Below are 19,093 nucleotides of genomic sequence, written 5' to 3'. Positions count from 1 at the left end.
TGGAGGTTGGTCTCTGGGGCAGAATCTTCCTGGATACTACAAGCTATCAAATCTGATTGAAACACTTGGCTAGAGCAATATTTCAAAATTCTTGTTCATGATTAGTGGAAGTCTGCAAGTATTACTGAGAAGAGGTAAACTGCTGTAGTAAATAGTGGGTGATGGGCGTGCCTTATTGGCTAACCAATACAGGTCTTTGCCCAGCTGTGACAATTCCCTCAAGGATTCTCAAAGGTTAAGTAATTGTGGTTTTTAATTACTTCATTTGTCTCAGAGTAATACTTTGTGCTTGGTAAGAATTTATTACCTGTATTTTGTCCCCAACATCATAAATCATATAGGATTATATGCAGGTTTGTGGTCTGGATTAATGATTTCTAAGGTTCCTCCCAACATGGGGGACTATAAAAAGCTTTGTAAAACTTTAGGAGAGGAATTTTTCTATGAAAAGATGTTTAGTTAGCAATTGCCTGACCATTTCCTCAAAGTTGGCAATTTTAACTTGATAATATCCATTTTTTTCCCCATAGGAATTTGGTCTTTTTCTCATTCAACAATTTCAATGAGTCTTTGCAATAATGATATAGTCAGTTATGAAATATTACTAAACTCTGCAACTAGATTTCACATTGGTGGTTTGATGAGTGCAAAATTGCCAAATAGTATAAAACACAAATAATGCTATCAAAGTAAGCCAAAAAGGAAATTAATCAGATTGAATACAAAATGTTTTTTAATGTATCTTGAATTCTGTCAGTGGATGAAAAACCTATGACAAAGCTGTGATGGAAAGCCCAGACAGGGCTATGGAAGGGGTCTTCTAAGTCGGTCAGAGCTCTGAGGGTTGAAGACTCTGTTTCTCCATTACGTCTAATACCTTGAAACCTGGGGATTTTTGTTTGCTTGCTTTCAGTTTATCACAGGTAAAGTAAGTCCCCTACATGTTCTGAAAGTGTGCTCGTAAGTACAATTTGTTCGTTAAGTCCAACAAAGTTAGCTTAGGTACCCGAATAACACAATCAGCTATATAGTACTGTACTGTAATAGGTTTATAATACTTTTCACACAAATAATACATTAAAAAAACCCCAAAAAGTAAAGAAAAACATTTTTAACCTTACAGTACAGTACCTTGAAAGTACAGTTGTACAGCACAACAGCTGGCATACAGGGACTGGCATCGAGTGAACAGGCAAAAAGAGTTACTGACTGGAGGAGGGAGAGGAGGTGGGAGATGGTAGAGCTGAAGGATCGTCAGCGATAGGAGACAGAGGGCAAGCTGCAGTTTCACTCACACCTGACGTTGATGGCACAGGGTCTGGTTCCTTGCTGGATTCAATTCTATCTACCCTCTTAAAAAAACAGGTCCAGTGACGTCTGGGTAGTAGCTCTTTTTTTCTCATCATAGATGACACGGTAGCACTGGATTGCATTCTGAACGGCTGCCGCAACCTTCGTGTACCATTCTACATTCGGGCCCTTTGCCTCAAAAACTAACAGATAAAGAAAATCCCCTTGCCATTTCCTGCATCGTGAATCTCTTCGGTTCTTCAGTTACTTCTTCTTCTTCTTGTCGCTCCACTCCCTCAATTATTTTCACTTTTGTTTCCATCGTTATCGCTCAGCACGTCTTTTTTCTTTTTAACATCTTTATTGGAGTATAATTGCTTTAAAATTGTGTGTTAGTTTCTGCTTTATAACAAAGTGAATCGGCTATACGTATACATATATCCCCATATCTCTTTCCTCTTGCATCTCCCTCCCTCCCACACTCCCTATCCCACCCCTCTAGATGGTCACAAAGCACTAAGCTGATCTCCCTGTACTATGCGGCTGCTTCCCACTAGCTATCTGTTTTACGTTTGGTAGTGTACATATGTCCATGCTACTCTCTCACTTTGTCCCAGCCTACGCTACCTCTCCCCATGTCCTCAAGTCCCTTCTCTAGTAGGTCTGAGTCTTTATTCCTGTCCTGCCCCTAGGTTCTTCATGACCATTTTTTTTTTTTTAGATTCCATATATATGTGTTAGCATATGGTATTTGTTTTTCTCTTTCTGACTTACTTCACTCTGTATAACAGACTCTAGGTCCATCCACCTCACTACAAATAACTCAATTTTGTTTCTTTTTCTGGCTGAGTAATATTCCATTGTATATATGTACCACATCTTCTTTATCCATTCATCTGTCAATGGACACTTAGGTTGCTTCCATGTCCTGGCTATTGTAAATAGAGCTGCAATGAACATTGTGGTACATGACTCCTTTTGAATTATGGTTTTCTCAGGGTATAGGCCCAGTAGTGGGATTGCTGGGTGGTATGGTAGTTCTATTTTTAGTTTTTTAAGGAATCTCCATACTGTTCTCCATAGTGGCTATATCAATTTGCATTCCCACCAACAGTGCAAGAGGGTTCCCTTTTCTCCACACCCTCTCCATCGGTGCGTCTTAGTACCAACTACATCACTGCTGCTTTTACGCTTGCTTCCAGACATCCTGGGCTTGAAATAAAGATACTGTACTACTGTACTGTATACAGTACTGTACAGTACAATACACAAAAGCACAACCACTTGTAGAGGATGCACGCACGTGACAATGTACGCCAGACACGTGAACTAACTTACGTTATCGGACATGTGAACGCACGTTCGCATCTTTGAAAGTTCGCAACTTGAAGGTTCGTAGGTAGGGGACTTACTGTACTGCTCTTAGACTTATCAGTCATCATTTGAGCTGTTTAAAAATGCTTAAGTTGTTTGATCTATTGTCTTAGGCTCACAAAGAAAAAAAAAAAAACAAGCAAGAGAATGAAAGGAAGGGCCGGTTGGGAGAGAGAGAAGAAATGGGAAAAGTTTAGAAAGCAAAGGGCACTGGGCTCATCTCCAAAGGAGGAGGAAGGAGGCACTTGGTGGGGAATGATGTCGGCTAAGGTATTTCTCCGAGTCAGCTCCCAGGGAGCACAACTGGCCCAAACAGCCAGCCTACTTATTGCCCAAAGCCAGGTGGAGAACTGGCAAGAGGGGAGAGGTCTGTGTGGTGGGAAGGGAGGCAGACAGAAATACGATGTTGTAGGACAGGAAGTTCACAAATGGGGTGCTAAGTGGAAGACAGGCTGTAGACTTAAAATTTTCTAACTTTCCTTGATGCCGTAGAAAATAAAATGGAAGAAAATATATTTTCTATAGTTTCAGTTTAGTACTTCTTTTGAGAGTGTTACTACAACTTCAGTGAAGAATTTAAGCCTGCTGTGTGATTCTTGTCCTAAAACAGTTAGCTTAGTCATTCAGAGGAGGATCATCTGCCTCAAGGGTCTGGGGGCCAGTCTTCTATTTCAGGGGACTAGGCAGGAAGCCAGGCTTACAGTCGTTCTCACCTAGCAGGGTGAGCTCAGTCAAACTGCACTCAGCTCACACAGGCTGAAGTACTGCAAAGGACTCCCGCTTTGTATTCAAAAGGCAGATATAAGTTTTTAGACCACTTGTGTTTCCATTTGCCCTTGCCACTTACACAGAAAATTAAGGGCTGATATTAATCGCATGGTTATTTTGAGTTATTGGGAGCACAGACTTACTCTCTTGAGAAAGCAACGTGCCAGAAGTTCAGGGTTTTCAGTGCATTTTTCCAATTCTTTTAGAAAAGTCCTAGGGAAAGAAAACGATAATAATGCTTTGATTTTTACATGTATGGGTTTAACAAAATTTTCTGAAGGAAAATCACATAAGGATTTTAAGAGGTGCTTAGAAAAATGCTGTTTTCCAGGCTTGACTGCTTTTGACTCATCTTCAACATGCTGATTTGGAAGAAAAAAATGTATTTTGTGACATTACTAGGATTCCCCGAAACCACTCATACCAGTTCTGGTAATCCTAAGCACCAGCCACAGACAGACTGGATACACTGAAGATCCCTGCTACACGATGGTAATGTTACCAGGAACTGCTGTTGCTGCTGCTACGACAACTATCATGGAGAGCGGACTATAAATCAGGCATAAGCCAAGTGCTTTGCAAACAATATCTCATTTAATCCTCCACCAAACCTTGCAAGACAGGGTTTCATAAGTGTGAAACCTGAGGCTTAAAGAGGCTGCATAACTTCTCCAGAGAAAGCAGAAATGGGATTTCCATTTCAGCCTTGTGTCTGACCAATGGACAACAAATGTGGTTAAGAGACAACTGCAGTTCAATTCACCAAGCAGTCTCTTCCCTCCTATCAATTAGATGTATGATCCTGGGGACATTAGAGTGAGTAAAGTTAGTAAACAACTTGTGGTTCTGTCATCTGTAAAATGAAAGGGTTGGAACATGATTTCCCAAGTCCCTTCCTTCTCTCTAGAACCCAACACCCAAGCAGCCCTGGGCTGAAAGGACAATTCCCTGACCCGTTAGCATTTTCTAACACCCTGGTTCCCAGCACTCCGCTACAATAATAGGTATGTGGACTTGTGTCTTGGTCGACTTTGTATTCCCAATGCTGAACACAGTGCCTGACACAGAACAGGTGCTCAGTAAATGCTGATGCGTGAGTAGATAAATAAGGAAAGGAACCCACAAATGAATACAACATCGATGCCTGACACCAGTACATGCTCCATTAATGTCTTTTCCCTTCTTCCTCAGGGACCTTGTGACACTTCTCGCCTCTTTCTTATCCCATCCCACCCCAATCCAATCCACTGACTCTGGACTACTTGATTAAGCCTAAAAATGTCTAAGCACTTTCATCTCCAAATTCCATCAGTCTGATTTCCATCCTTCCCTTATTTTCCATTTTCCCTGATAATCTGAATGAATATATACCTGTTGTGAAATTCATAAAGTTCTCTAATATTCCCAAAGAGGAATTCCTTGTTATTCCGAAGAACATCTGGAATTAGATGCTTCAGCCAAATACAATCCATTGGAATGATATATCCCTGCAGAGGTGGAAACAGGGTAGGTCTTACAAACAGGAACATATAAGAGATGATCTGACTTAGCCACTCCAGGGACCAAAACTTTAATAATTGGGGAGTAAGGCACACATGTCCTGAAAGCCATTCCATCAAATACATTCTTTTGATATTATTTTCCTCATGTGTCTATCTTCAGAAGAAGATGGCTTAATGGCAATGATAATAAGATGGCATTTTTATAGGAAGAACAAATCTATTTTTTAAATTCGTCACATAAGTCAAATGTGAAAGGAAAAAATGTACCCATTATTTTATGACCTGATGCAATTACTATTGTCTTATTATATTTCCTTCATGACTTTTTTTAAAAAGCTGTTTTTTATATGGTTATAATCACCGTACATATATAATTTGTGGTCTGTTTTTCCATATGCATTTTAGACTCATAAATTTCTACATATATTGTTTTAAATTTAATCTTACAAGCATTCATTTCAATGTTGCTGTATATTATTAAAAATAATTATTTTGTAACAGTTGAATAATACATCATTTAGCATGTATATAAGACTTTATCAACCATTCCATTCCCTGGACATTTGGTTTTCTTCTGATGTTTTATTGTAAAAAAATTTCTATTAAAACTTTGTATATATAGTTTATTTCTCAAGATTATTACCTTAGGAAAATAGAGAAAATATAAAGTTTCACTCAATGCTACTTAAAACAATAAGAAACAATTCTCTCATTTATTTATCAAAAAAGTTTTAATTATCATACCCATTGTTGGCAAGCATATGGTGAACCTAGGTGGGCATTGCTAGAATCATGTGAATTGGTACAATCCATTGAAAGTTATTTTGTTACATGAATCAATAGTCATAAGAACGTTCATATTCATACTGAAAAAACCACCTGTGATATTACAAGACCTGAAACTTTGGTGGGGATTCTAGAGACATATGGCAACTATTTTGAGTTTCTTTCTGCAACAAAACTTTTCTAGTTTGAATACATGCTTAACTTCCCCCCACCCCAAATCTACTTACATCAATTATGTTCTTAATCTCTTTTATATAAGTCTCTTCCGTCTCAAGCAAGTCACGTATAATGCGCCTAAATCAGCAGCAGGTGGGAAGATGAAAGAAAGAGAGACAGAGGGGGGGTGGGGGTGGGAAGCAGTGTTTTAGAATTCTTTTAGAATAATGGTCATCAATACAGTTCCTCTTAGTGGCTCATCTACTTAGGTTGTGGTCAGTTCATTCCATCTGTTGAACACCCAAGGCCAATATCTCACAAAAGCACACTCTGATCACACTGGCATGAGAAGAAATGGCAAAGTTAAAGGGCTCAAAATCCATTTATGCAGCCAGAGCCTGACCTGTTTGTGAGCCATAGCAAGGGGGTCAAGAAGGCAGACACTGGAGTCAGAAATACCAGGTTGGGATCCTTGGTCAGGAAGGTCTGCCAGATCCCTACATCACACATGTGGTTTCCTAGATGTTCTCTCCAGCCTTCTGCTGTTTCATTGCTCACATCAAGATCTTGGACCTATAAGGATGCATTTTGTTGTGCATGGGGCTAGATGGATGGCTGTCCTGCCCCCTTCCTCTGGCATTCCATGTCTCCGTGTGATTGAGTTCCTCAGCCAGAAGACATGAGCTCTGTCTGCTTCCCCGGAGAAAGGCAGGTGGGAGGTGTGGTATGCAGAATTCTAACATAGCCCCCAAGATTTCTGGTCCCTGGTACACACACACACATCCTCCCAGTTAGTCAATCAAACACTAACTTAAGTGCTGCTGGGAAGGTATTTTGTCATTCAGTTTTGTTCCAAATCAGTTGACCTTAAGATAGGTAGATTACCAGGTTGGGCACATCCTAATCTCGTGGACCCTTTAGGTCTGGGTCTAAAAGTCAGAGAGATTGGAAGCATGCGAAGTCTTTAGCACAAGGGAGATTCTCCTTTGCTGGGTTTGGAGATGGGGGGAGGGCATGTGGCAAGGAAGGCAGGCAGCCTCTAGGGGCCTACTGGCCCCCAGAAGACAGTCAGCAAAGAAACAGAAGCACTAGTCTTGCGGTTGCAAGGTACTGAATTCAGCCACAACCATATGAACTGCGAAGAGGATACCTTCTAAGAAGCGCAACTGGTCAACACCTTGATTTTAATCAGTGGGACTTGAGCAAAAAGCCAGTCTTGTCATGCCTGGACTCCTGTCCCAGGGCAATTGTGGGCTGAGCTGCTAAGTTTGCGGTCATTTTTTGATGCAGCAATAGAAAACTAATAGAAAGAGTGAGGCCAGTCCCCACATCTATCTCCAGACAGACTGCTTTCTTTCTCTCCTCAGGCTGTGTGGCCATACTTTTTTTTAGGGCTTTCTTTCAGGCCTCCAAGTGAATCAGTGTTTGTACAACTGTTCACATGTAGAATATATACATTTATGGTTTCCTGTGAGCTGTTGGTGGATTATCTATTAAACAGTAGCCTACCCTAGAAAAGAGTTTCTTTTCCTCTCATAAGAATGGGTATGACAAGGGACAAATAAAGAACACAATGTAGGAAATTCACACAAATACATAAATGGCTATTAGTCTTATGAAAAAAATGCTCAATATATATGAATCCAACAAAAACATATTGAAAAGAAGTACAATTTTCAACTTCTATCATATGGCAGACATTGCAAACCTCAAAGGAAGACCGGCAGGTGAAGATATGGAAACACACTCAGATAACATTGGTGAAAGTACAGATTTGTGCAAGATAACTTGGAAATATCTCATCAAAATTTAAAACACATGCTCCTTGACTCAGTAATTTCACTTCTAAGTATGTTCATTGTTTATAATTAGAACAATAGAATGACAACAACCAGATATAAACTGGAAATTACTTAAATTATGGTACATATATATAATGAAATGCTATGCAGTTTTTAAAAAGAATGAAGCTGACTGAACCATGCTGACATGACACAGTCCAAGTATTTTAAGTGAATTAAAAAAAAAAACCAAGATGTACAACAGTTTGCAGAGTATGACTATTTGTGTAAAATTTATACTATGTGTAAAATGAGTGTATATGTATACATATATGTAAAATTGTATATGCTTAGAAAATTCATGCAAAGAAACTTAAAACATTGTTAACAAGGGGGGTGGGAGAGGGTAGGGGTGGAAGTTTGGGATTAGCAGATGCAAACCGGTATATGTAGAATGGATAAATAGCAAGGTTCTACTGTATAGCACTAGGACCTTGGGGAAATATACTCAATATCCTGTGATAAACCATGATGGAAGAGACTACGAAAAAGAATGTATATCTATGTGTAACTGAGTCACTTTGCTGTACAGCAGTAATTAACACAACATTGTAATTCAACTATACTTCAATAAAAAATAAATGAAAAAAAAAATTGTTAACAGTGATTGCTTTTAGAAAATGATACCGAAGACTAGAAATGGAGGAGAATTTTTACATTTTATTCTGCACCCGTTTTCAATCTTTGATTTAAATAAAAATTTTAAATATCTACTGCTTTTCTAATTAAAAAAATAGTTTACATGACGTTTTATTTATTTATTTATTTATTTATTGTGTGTGTGTGTGTGTGTGTGTGTGTGTGTGTGTGCGGGGGTACGCGGGCCTCTCACTGTTGTGGGCTCTCCCGTTGCGGAGCACAGGCTCCGGACGCGCAGGCTCAGCGGCCATGGCTCACGGGCCCAGCTGCTCCGCGGCATGTGGGATCCTCCCGGACCGGGGCACGAACCCGTGTCCCCTGCATCGGCAGGTGGACTCTCAACCACTGCGCCACCAGGGAAGCCCCTACATGACGTTTTAAAATGAATGTTACTGGAGGTAATGACATATAAACCCCATTTGAGAGATATAAATAAATCCTACAATCTACTTATTTTATAGCTCAACAATTATTCTTTCTTAAATATGACAATTTCCCTATCCATTTATAAATGCTCGTTATAAGGCAAGACTGATAAAGGATAGCCATTGACCAAGGATACAATTGCAAGAAGTATAATTCTACCAAAAAAGTTGCTCTAAGATCATATTTAGCTAACGGTGTCTCTGAGTAAGAGGTTCCTTTGCTTTTTGTAAATCATCCTGAAATGATGATAGTTACTATGTCGGAAGGAAATATAGGCCTCAATACCAGTCTGTTTCTATGAGCCATGACATAAAGTAGGACCACAGCAACAGTTAAGCATTCATAGAAAGCCAGAGTACAGCCAGCCTCTTATATCTCTGTGAAGCACTGGGCTTAAGCAACTTGGCAAGGCTGTTTAAGAATGTGTTGACGATACACTACCAAACGTAAGGTAGATAGCTAGTGGGAAGCAGCCGCATAACACAGGGAGATCAGCTTGGTGCTTTGTGACCGCCTGGAGGGGTGGGATAGGGAGGGTGGGAGGGAGACGCAAAAGGGAGGGGATATGGAAACATATGTATATGTATAACTGATTACATTTGTTATAAGGCAAAAAATTAAAAAAAAAATAAATAAATAAATTAAAAAAAGAAAAGAAAAAAAAAAAGAATGTGTTGATGATTAAATGAAGTCACAAGGCAGAAATAACTAGGTGGTGGGCAAAAGTCAATTTTATCATCCAACAGTTATATAAAAACTTAGAGACCCCTAGGAGTCTTTACGAATCTGACACAAGAAAAAATCCACAACTCGGAAGAAAAAAAGTTCCTTGTCAGGTCATATCCCAGTTCCAACTGCTTCATTTTACTTATTTGAGTGCAATGGATAAAACTCCAACAATAGAAAGTCTCCTGAACACTAGTAGCCTTCATTTCTGTTCAGATTAAAAAAAAAAAAGTTCTCATACCACTGTTAACCATTCTTTTATCTTTCTTCTCCTTTGTTTTCCTTTCAAATAACTTTACAAAATGGGAGAAAATCGATGATTCTAGCTGAAGATTGCCTGCTTTATTATTCCAAAGCACATAACTTTGTTCACAGAAAAAATCAAGGATTTAATATCTAAAGTCATCAAGTATATATAATGTAGATAAAAAACAGAAAACATTGGGAGTACTCAAGTAATTTTAAAACCTTAAACACCTAGAGCAATTTATGCCCTGGTGGATATCTAACCAGAGGTGGAACACTGTAATTAGGATGGGGTTCACAACGCCAGATCAGCCCGCATGAATGCAGTCTACACTAAATGTATACTCTGGCTTTGTTTTACATGTAAAAATGGTTCACCCCTCACCGACACCCCCAGGTCATTAAGGAGGAAATGGAGGCATAATGTGTTTTAAGGGACTGTTTCTTCTCTGAAGCCATATTTCAAGGTAGCATAAAAAAAGAGCTTTGGAGATCTGGTTCCATCCTATATGACATCTCGTGTTTGTTTAAGATGATACCGTAAGCAAGAGGCAAGAAAGGGAAGCCTTTTAAAAAAATGAATACAGCCCTATTTGGTAAGCAAGATCATTAATGTAGTATGTACAATTTAGGATCTCCTGATAAGTTTCTTCTTTGCCCACACACCTTAATCTGTTCCCCCTTTTAACCCTTGCCCCTCGCCCCCTCCCCAATTTCCCAGCTCTCCAATAGAAGAGTATCCTTTTGGAAACCAGTCTGTTAGAAATATATTTTTGCTCATTACCTGTCAATACAATTGCCATCAAGAGATTTCATTTACTCCTTGTATTCTATCATTATCACTCGTGTCAGAAAGTATTATAGATTTTCACTTTTAAAAAGCTAGTTTTCAGGCTTCCCTGGTGGCACAGTGGTTGAGAGTCTACCTGCCGGCGCAGGGGACACGGGTTCGTGCCCCGGTCCAGGAAGATCCCACGTGCCACGGAGCGGCTGGGCCCGTGAGCCATGGCCGCTGAGCCTGTGCGTCCAGAGCCTGTGCTCTGCAATGGAGGAGGCCACAACAGTGAGAGGCCCGCGTATGGCAAAAAAAAAAAAAAAAAAAAAAAAGCTAGTTTTCATCTAATACCCTCTTTGCCAAATGGAAAGGTCTATTCTTATCCGTTTCAAACCCTAGAGCATCTGACGTAATGGATACTATCTTCTTAAACCTTTCTCTTCCTTTGGTTTCTCTTTATTATTCAATCTTCATTCACCACCCACCTCTCTGTTTCTTCTCTATTCCTTCCTTGCTTCATCTTCCTCCTTGTGTCTAATGTTGCTGCTCCCCCAAGGTCTGAACTCAGGTTTCCAGACTTCCTTCCCTCCTCTTCCCTCATGCTGTTGACTCTTCCACATCATCATTTTCCTGCCAGACTTGGTCATGCTCAAGCCCATGTTGCCAATGGTCTACATATGTCTTCACCTGGATGCCTCCCAGACACCTCATCACCTCAGGCTGAAACAGAACTCATCAGACAGAAATAGCATGCATATCGGTGGAAGGGTCATATTCTAGGGTCCCTAAAACACAGTTGTCATTGCAAACTCCTCCCTGCCATTATCACTTACATTCAATCTGTCACCAAGCCTCATCTTTTCATCTCTGAACACACCTCTTGGAGTCACTGCTTATTCTCCATTGCTGACGCCACCAATACAGAGCAAATTCCCAAGCCTTCTCATCTTGAATACATTGGTGTACTCCTAGCAGCTCACTCTTGCCTCTGAGATCTCACTCCCATCAATCTATTTTACAGACTTCCAGTCGATGCCCTTCCTAAAGCTTCAAGTCCATTATGCCATCATTCTCCCTCTTCAAAAACTTAAAATAGCTTTCAATTGCCCACAACTGTCAATATTCCTCCCAGGATTTCAAGACTCTCCATTCATGTGAAAAGAATCTTCCTAGGGGGCTTGCTCAAAAGGTAAGTACAGACCCACAGATTCAGAATGCGGAGCAATGGATGAAATATAGAGGTAGAATCTGTAATTTTCACAAGCACCCCACATGATTCTAATGCGGATGTTCCCTTATTTGGCTAAGTAACACTGAGCTGATCCACTCCTTTAAGCCACCTACCCCCCTTTAGTTAGGCCAATGGTATCATTATTTTATACTTCTTTTCAAATTCTAATCATTCCTGAAAGTTCCATTTCTCCCTTTTCCATGAAAACTCTTTCCAACAGCTTCAGGTGAAATTAGTACCACAGTCTTATCCTTGCTTCCCAGACAAAAACCATTAGATCCATTTACCAAGCATGTACTAGCTCCCTATTATGAGCCAGGCACCATGATAGGCACTTGGGATAGAGAAATGTACCAAAATGCCAGGCCTTAGGGAGTTCACAGTCTAATGGCAGAGACAAGAAAATCAGTGACTCCTGTGCAGAGTGATAGGTACCAGCTAGCCAGAGGAGTCAGGCGCACAGAAGGGAGGGGACACTGCCGATTTTGAGTTGAGTGAAGTTTAATCAGAGTTTTGAAAAAAGCAAGCAAGGGGACAAGGACAGGGAATTGTCCCAGACCGAGGACGACAGTGTGGAGGAGGGAGCAAAGGTGAGAGATGTATGCTCTCCCAGTACTTGTAAATTCTTTGGTGGGGCTGGGCCAACAGTCTAGTACATTCATAAAATGCTAGAAGCAGATATAAACTTAAAGACCATCAGTTAATCCTTATATTACAGATGGAAAAAGAAAGCCCCAGAGCCATGCACTGACTTGTCCAAGGTCTCTGGCTTTGGCAAAGTCCGTGTTCTTCCCACTACATTATGTTGCTCCTCTTGGCCTATGTTTGGGGTGCATCTAAAGTCCTGTTTGCTGATTATGAAATAAAACACAAATTAAAATGAAACTAGCATGGTGATATAAAAATACTGGGTTTCACGAAAATAGGTTTCCAAGTCTATTTCTGCTTCTAATATGTAGGGTAACTTTGAGCAAGACATTTTCTTTCTCAGGGTCTCCATTTATTCATGTGTCAAAAGGCTGAATTAGATCATATTGAGTATCCCTACTGGCTCTCATAGGTCGTTCTATAAATACATCATTTTTAAAAAATTTATTTATTTTTAACATCTTTATTGGAGTATAATTGCTTCACAATGGTGTGTTAGCCTCTGCTGTATGACAAAGCGAACCAGCTATACATATACACACATCCCCATATCCCCTCCCTCTTGCGTCTCCCTCCCACCCTCCCTATCCCACCCCGCTAGGTGGACACAAAGCACCGAGCTGATCTCCCTGTGCTGTGCGGCTGCTTCCCACTAGCTATCTGTTTTACATTTGGTAGTGTATATATGTCCATGCCACTCTTTCACTTCATCCCAGCTTACCCTTCCCCCTCCCTATGTCCTCAAGTCCACTCTCTATATCTGCGTCTTTATTTGTCTCCTGCCCCTAGGTTCTTCAGAACCCTTTTTTTTTTTTTTTTTTTTTAAGATTCCAGATATATGTGTTAGCATACGGTATTTGTTTTTCTCTTACTTTACTCTGTATGACAGTCTCTAGGTCCATCCACCTCACTACAAATAACTCAATTTCGTTTCTTTTTATGGCTAAGTAATATTCCGTTGTAAATACATCATTTTTAATAAAATGTATGATGTGGTCTTTGGTCTAATCACACTTTGCTTCTCATTTCTCATAAGAAGCAAAGGTCGTAAGATTTTTTGTCCATTTACAGCCTCAATTAACTAAACAGTCAATGGGTGACTGCATGTACAATAGGACGGCAAGGAGAAGGAATCAGCGTGGGCTGGAGAGGTCTTGGAGGTGAGATCTGGACGGTCCTGTGTAAGAGGTGCCGACTTGCAGCAAGACAGGAGGGTGTTCCAGGAGGAGGGAAACAGGAGCAGGGCTAGGAGTCATGGCTACACCCGGGGCCTTGTGGGAACCAGGTGCTGGGGCAGGGTCTGGGTAGGAAGCATGGGAGGCAGGGGGAGCCGGATGGAGGAGACGGTTGTCATGCCAGGCTATGGTGACACTCCATGCAGGAGCCGAGGGGAAGGTTCAGGAGACCGAGTTGGCCAACAGGGAAGAGAACTGTCCAGGAGCCCATTTCATTCAACACTGAATAGGTCCTGAGGGTTCAGACTTAGGAAAACATGTTCTTAGTTTCACATCCTTCTTCTGTTTTGGTTAGGTGTTCCATAATTGCTTAATAAATTCCCAGAACTATAAATGGTAACAACATGAAACACTATGGACCCATACAATGACCTTGTTGAAATCAGTGATATTTTAAGCATTAATTAAAGGTCTGATGAATATAAACAGTTCTCTGTCTCCTGGAAGGCTAACAGTTGAAAGTTTTGCTCAGTTGCTGATAAGCCATCTGTTCTGTCTTCTCCTCTTTTATATCTTAGTTTCTATATTTTGTCTGATGTTAATTGGATTTGATCTCATTACTCTGATGTGTTTAGGGTAAACTACCTTAAATTCTTTTTAGAGAAGGATGGAGCATAAATAATCACTAAAGTTTATCTGGCTCACTCTTCAATATCACATAATAAATAACGACAAAGTAATTTCATGCATACTGCACTTTTTAAAAGAGGGATTGATTATAAACACAATCCCATTAATCCTAATTCAAATTAACAAACCTGCATTTGTGTAGCATTTTAGGGATTATAAATTTTTTGGGGGGGGGCCATGCCACGTGGCTTGTGGGATTTTAGTTCCCCAACCAGGGATTGAACCTGGCCGGGCCCTGGGCAGTGAAAGTGTGGAGTCCTTACCACTGGACTCAGGGAATTCCCCCAATTTTTAAAAAATTGCGGTAAAATATACATAACATAAAATTTACCATTTAAACAATTTTTAAGTGGCATTAAGATACATTCACAATGTTGTGCAACCATCACCAGAACTTTCCTGTCAATCCAAACTGAAACTCTGTACCTATTAAACACTAACTCTGTATTCCTTCCTCCCGCCAGGCCCTGGTAACTTCCACTCCACCTTCTGTCTCTATGATTTTGCCTAGGTACCTCGTATAAGTGGAATCATACAAAATTTGTCCTTTTGCGGCTGGCTTATTTCACTTAACATAATGTAGTCAAAGTTCATCCATGATGTAACGTGTCAGATTTCATTCCTGTTTAAGATTGACTATCTTCCATTGTTTGTATAGACCATATTTCATTTACCCATTCACTTGTTGATGGCCATTTGGGTTGTTTCCACCTTTTGGCTATTGTGAACATTGGTTTGCAAATCTTTGTTGAGTCATTGTTTTTATTTCCTTTGGGTATACACCCAGAAGGAGAATTGCTAAATTATAAGGTAATTCTATTTTTAACTTTTTGAGGACCCACGATATTGTGTACCATTTTACATTCCCACCAGCAAGGCACCAGGGTTCCAGTTTCTCCACATCCTCATCAACACGTATTAGTTTCCATTTTAAAAATAATAGCTAACCTTATGATGTGAAGTAAAGTTATTTTTTTAAATGTGCATATCATCTTCCTTGATCCATTCAACACCTGACAAAGAGCTCCTCCAGGGCAGATGTCCTATCATCCATCCCTTGTCCCCATGCCTTACAAGTAGGAAATTCTCAATAAATGTTTATGGAATGGATGAATGGTAGGTTTAAGGAACAGACACCAATTCTGTAAGCAGGAGCAGGCACTAATTGTTATTCTCATTTCACAGAAGAGGAAATTGGGACTCAGAGCATTAAGTGACTTGATTGAGGTCAAACTGCTGACTTGGTGCTGCCAGAAAGAGGTCAGATCCAGGTCTTCGAGCTCTAAAACTAGAGACAGGGGAACTGATGTGCCAAGGGTGAATGTCAGTCCACTGAAACAGTACCAATACTCTGACTCTGCAGCATGGCTCTGTAAGGGACAGGGCTTGCACAGTAAGGACACAGGGAAGCAGGCTGGAGAAAAAGGGGTGGCTCAGGCCATCATCCATTTACGCCTAGGATTCAAGGAACCTGGCTCAAATGTCAGAGCCACGGTGTATCCGCACATGTGCAATCCAAACATAACAAAACTTCATGGGAGAGATTCTGGTACCAAGTAGACTCCTGGAATACTGCTGATAGGAAAACCATTACTACCTCAATTCATGGGAAAGGGTAGTACTGGTACTAATTCCAACAGGAGTATCCAGTAACCTGATAATCCTCCCGTGAGGAAAAGAAATTGTGAAAGAGTTAACAAGCTTCTGCCTCATGCAAAGGGAAATCTATTGCAAAAAGGAAATTCCCAAAGATTAAAAAAAAATGTATAAAATAGTCAAAGATCAAAAATTGCTGAAAAGACACACTGCTTTCTTTACCCTGTGTACCTTTTTGCAGACCTATTTGTATCTAGATCTACTAGCAGATATCCTATTATTCTATTAATTCCTTTCCTCCCAAGAGGGTTTGTTTGTTTGTTTATTATGCTAGAAACATAGTTCTCAGAGATATTGCTCTTTCTAGGATTCCTTAGCCCTATATCTGCAGGATCAAATAGGTATTAATTAATATTGTGCTTTATCTCCTTAGACCATTAGACGAATCAAGACTGATTCATGAAATGTATATTTTTTCAGAGCACATGATTTATCAAGAACTTTAGAATTGGCTTTTGAAAAGTGCTGTTATAAGAAAAATCTCACTGTAGCTATTTTTAATTCTTAACTAATGGTCCATATTTTAAATAATACTCAATATAAATCTCAGGCAGGACTATAACTGCCTTTTAGAATTAATTTGAGTAGGATTTGAAGCATGTATGCTCCATAAAGCAGGCAATGAGCGCTTAGTAATTATTAACTATTAAGAAAAGGGTAATAGAGAATTAGATTTTAGTTGTCCCTTAAATATTAGCACAACCAAACTTAAGTCCAAAATTTCTAACTCAAATGATTGCATCTGGGCCAGGCACGTAGCCCCCATGTCATAGTCAACAACTGTTTTCTGAACATCTCCATGTGCTGTAATTTTCTTTTTTTCCTCTGTACCACCCCTCACAGGATCCAAATAGTTTTTCTCAGTTTAGATAACTGTGGGCAGGCTGGTGCTAATTGTCTTTTAAAAGTTAAGTGTTAATCAGGTAGAATTCAAGATTGTCCCTACACAAGTATCACTCGTTCACTCAATTTGGATATATGCTCCTAGCTTGGGGAGAAAAAGGTAGACTTAGAGGCAGCCCCTTGGAACCTGCACAGAATGTTGTATGGCCCTGGGAGTGTGAAAGTGGATATATGATCTGCAGGTGGAGAGGGGAGAAGAAATGCTGAGGGATCTAATGGCAGGGAGTTGGTACCTGGTCACAGTCACAGGGGCTGTTTGAACATTTACAGCATGGAAAGGAAACCTGTGCCAGCCTCACTCCCACCCGCCAGTCTTCTTCCCCCACTCCCTCCCCAGAGTGAGGCCCACTCAATCCGCAGTACAGCTCTACTGCACCAAGAAGGGTCCCAGCAAGCAGGGCCTGTCCCAGCAAGACTGTCCCTGTCCCTGTGGGACCCCTACTGAGGTTATAGGGGCACATGAGAGATGCCCTTATGTATTGATGTGGAAGGAGATGATGAGTTGAGGAGGTCCCTCCCCCCATGCAGAAGTGAAGAGAAAGGAACAAAATGGTTTCTTAGAATGGCTTGTGGGTGAGTACCTCTTTGTGCTGTCAGTTCCCTTCATCTTCCAGCTCTGGGTATACTTAGTATGGTTTCATCCAACTGCCAAGATCCTGGAATTGAGGGAGGCTGGTGAATGGTGCCAAACCACAGGAGCAGAAGCAGGAGCTGTAGGAAAGGGGCTAGTGTGCCTCCAATGTCAGCATTTGGGCCTTGTTGGCATCAAGGGAGAAGTACACTGGGGCCATTGTACTGTAGATGAGGCTTCTTGGACCGAAAGTTTGAACTTTTGATGAATGTGGGAAGCGTTCAGCAAAAATTCAATTCAACCAGCCATTAATACAGATTCACTCCATGCAAGGCATTGTGGGAGGCTTCTTCAAGGGAACTGGAGATGAGCAGGATGTGATCTCCATCCTCAAGAGGTCTGAGGACTCTCAAAAGAGTAGGGATAACAGATCCACAGATATTTATACAGTGACATAATGCCACTGACTGTTATTGACATGTAACAAACACCCTGGGCTGGGTCCACGGGCGAGAAGAAGGAGGATTCTGGCCCTTGGGGGTCATCCAACACCCATCCATTCACCATTTCACAAAAATGTATTTGAATATTCCATTTTATACCTGCTAAGCTTAAGACTGATGTGACACTTAAGTGAAGACACTCAAGTTTGGAGCTCAGAATCTAGACTAGAAATATAAATCATGGATTAAAGGAAATGGATGAGATCACCAAGCAGCAAGTGTGGTGAGAAAGGAATACCCAGAAAGATACATGTGGGGGTAGGAGGGGCTGGTGGGCAGTAAAGGAGGAGGAGGAGACAGCCAAGGAGTTGTTGCATTGTTTTAACTGCTGATGCTGTATTAACAGAAAATGTATCTCTAAAGATGTGAAACACAGCAGGTCCTTTTATAGCAATGATGATGATGGGATATACCATGAAGACCAGCTCACCAAGCGAGAGGAGCTTTCTGTAGCCCACAGTGGGCATGAGGATGACAGCTGTCCACCCAGTCCGTGAAGCGCCGTGCTCAGCACTTCACACGTTACTGCTCTGTAGTCAGCCCTCACTGCACCCTTCCAGTCGGGAATTACCATGGGGCACAGAGAAGTTGGGTCGCTTGCCCAGATCTCGTGGCCAGCAGGAACTAAGACAGGGTTCCACCCCACCTCTCTAGCAGCCCAGGCCTTGCACAGACGCTCACTGGTTACAGAACACACAGCCTGTGGTGTGTCTGAATTCATGGGACAGGACCTGTACAGGGTCTGTGAGGAAACCTCCTACCTTCTACAGAAAGCACAACTTAAGCTAACAAGTCAAGCATGGCACTATGTTGATATGCTTCAACAGTGTTGGGTATTAAGCAGCAGTTATCAAACCTGTTTCTCCTTTCATGACTTCACTAATACTTCTCTCTTTGGGTCTCTTTTGCTCCCACCATCTCCCAGGTTCTCTTGTACTCGTTTCAGTCTTCTTTTCCCCCAAACTAATAATACATGCTCTACTCTCTGGTCCTCTCTCCTGTATCTGCTTCTCCCTCTGCTCTTTCTCAGCCTTATCTTCTCCCTTCTAAATCTAACATGCAAATTGCAATTCCTCTCATTTTTCAAGTTCACCATCTTGATGCTACAGCTTTCTTTTTCCACCACTTTCCTAAATTCTCTAGTGCTCAGTGAAGCAAAGTCCTGATGGTGAGATTGAAAGTCGTTT

At 40.9% G+C, this 19,093-nt stretch overlaps 1 protein-coding gene across 1 annotated transcript in view; it reads right to left on the bottom strand.

Moving 5' to 3' along the window:
- The window catches only part of MCF2L2 (MCF.2 cell line derived transforming sequence-like 2), a gene marked incomplete at its 5' end in the record, with an annotated part of 239,213 nt that overhangs the window by 43,737 nt on the left and 176,383 nt on the right, over window positions 1-19,093 (bottom strand). Inside the window, 3 exons of the mRNA XM_082624318.1 lie at window positions 3,576-3,645; window positions 4,804-4,919; window positions 5,948-6,014. Coding sequence (XP_082480444.1) covers window positions 3,576-3,645; window positions 4,804-4,919; window positions 5,948-6,014 — 253 coding nt within the window. The remainder of the gene's footprint in view (window positions 1-3,575; window positions 3,646-4,803; window positions 4,920-5,947; window positions 6,015-19,093) is intronic.

This window comes from Mesoplodon mirus (assembly GCF_964341445.2).
Source record: "Mesoplodon mirus genome assembly, chromosome: 6".
Lineage (NCBI taxonomy): Eukaryota > Metazoa > Chordata > Mammalia > Artiodactyla > Ziphiidae > Mesoplodon > Mesoplodon mirus.
The sequence above is the reverse complement of the archived record's forward strand: the minus strand, read 5'-3'. Positions and strand labels throughout refer to the sequence as shown.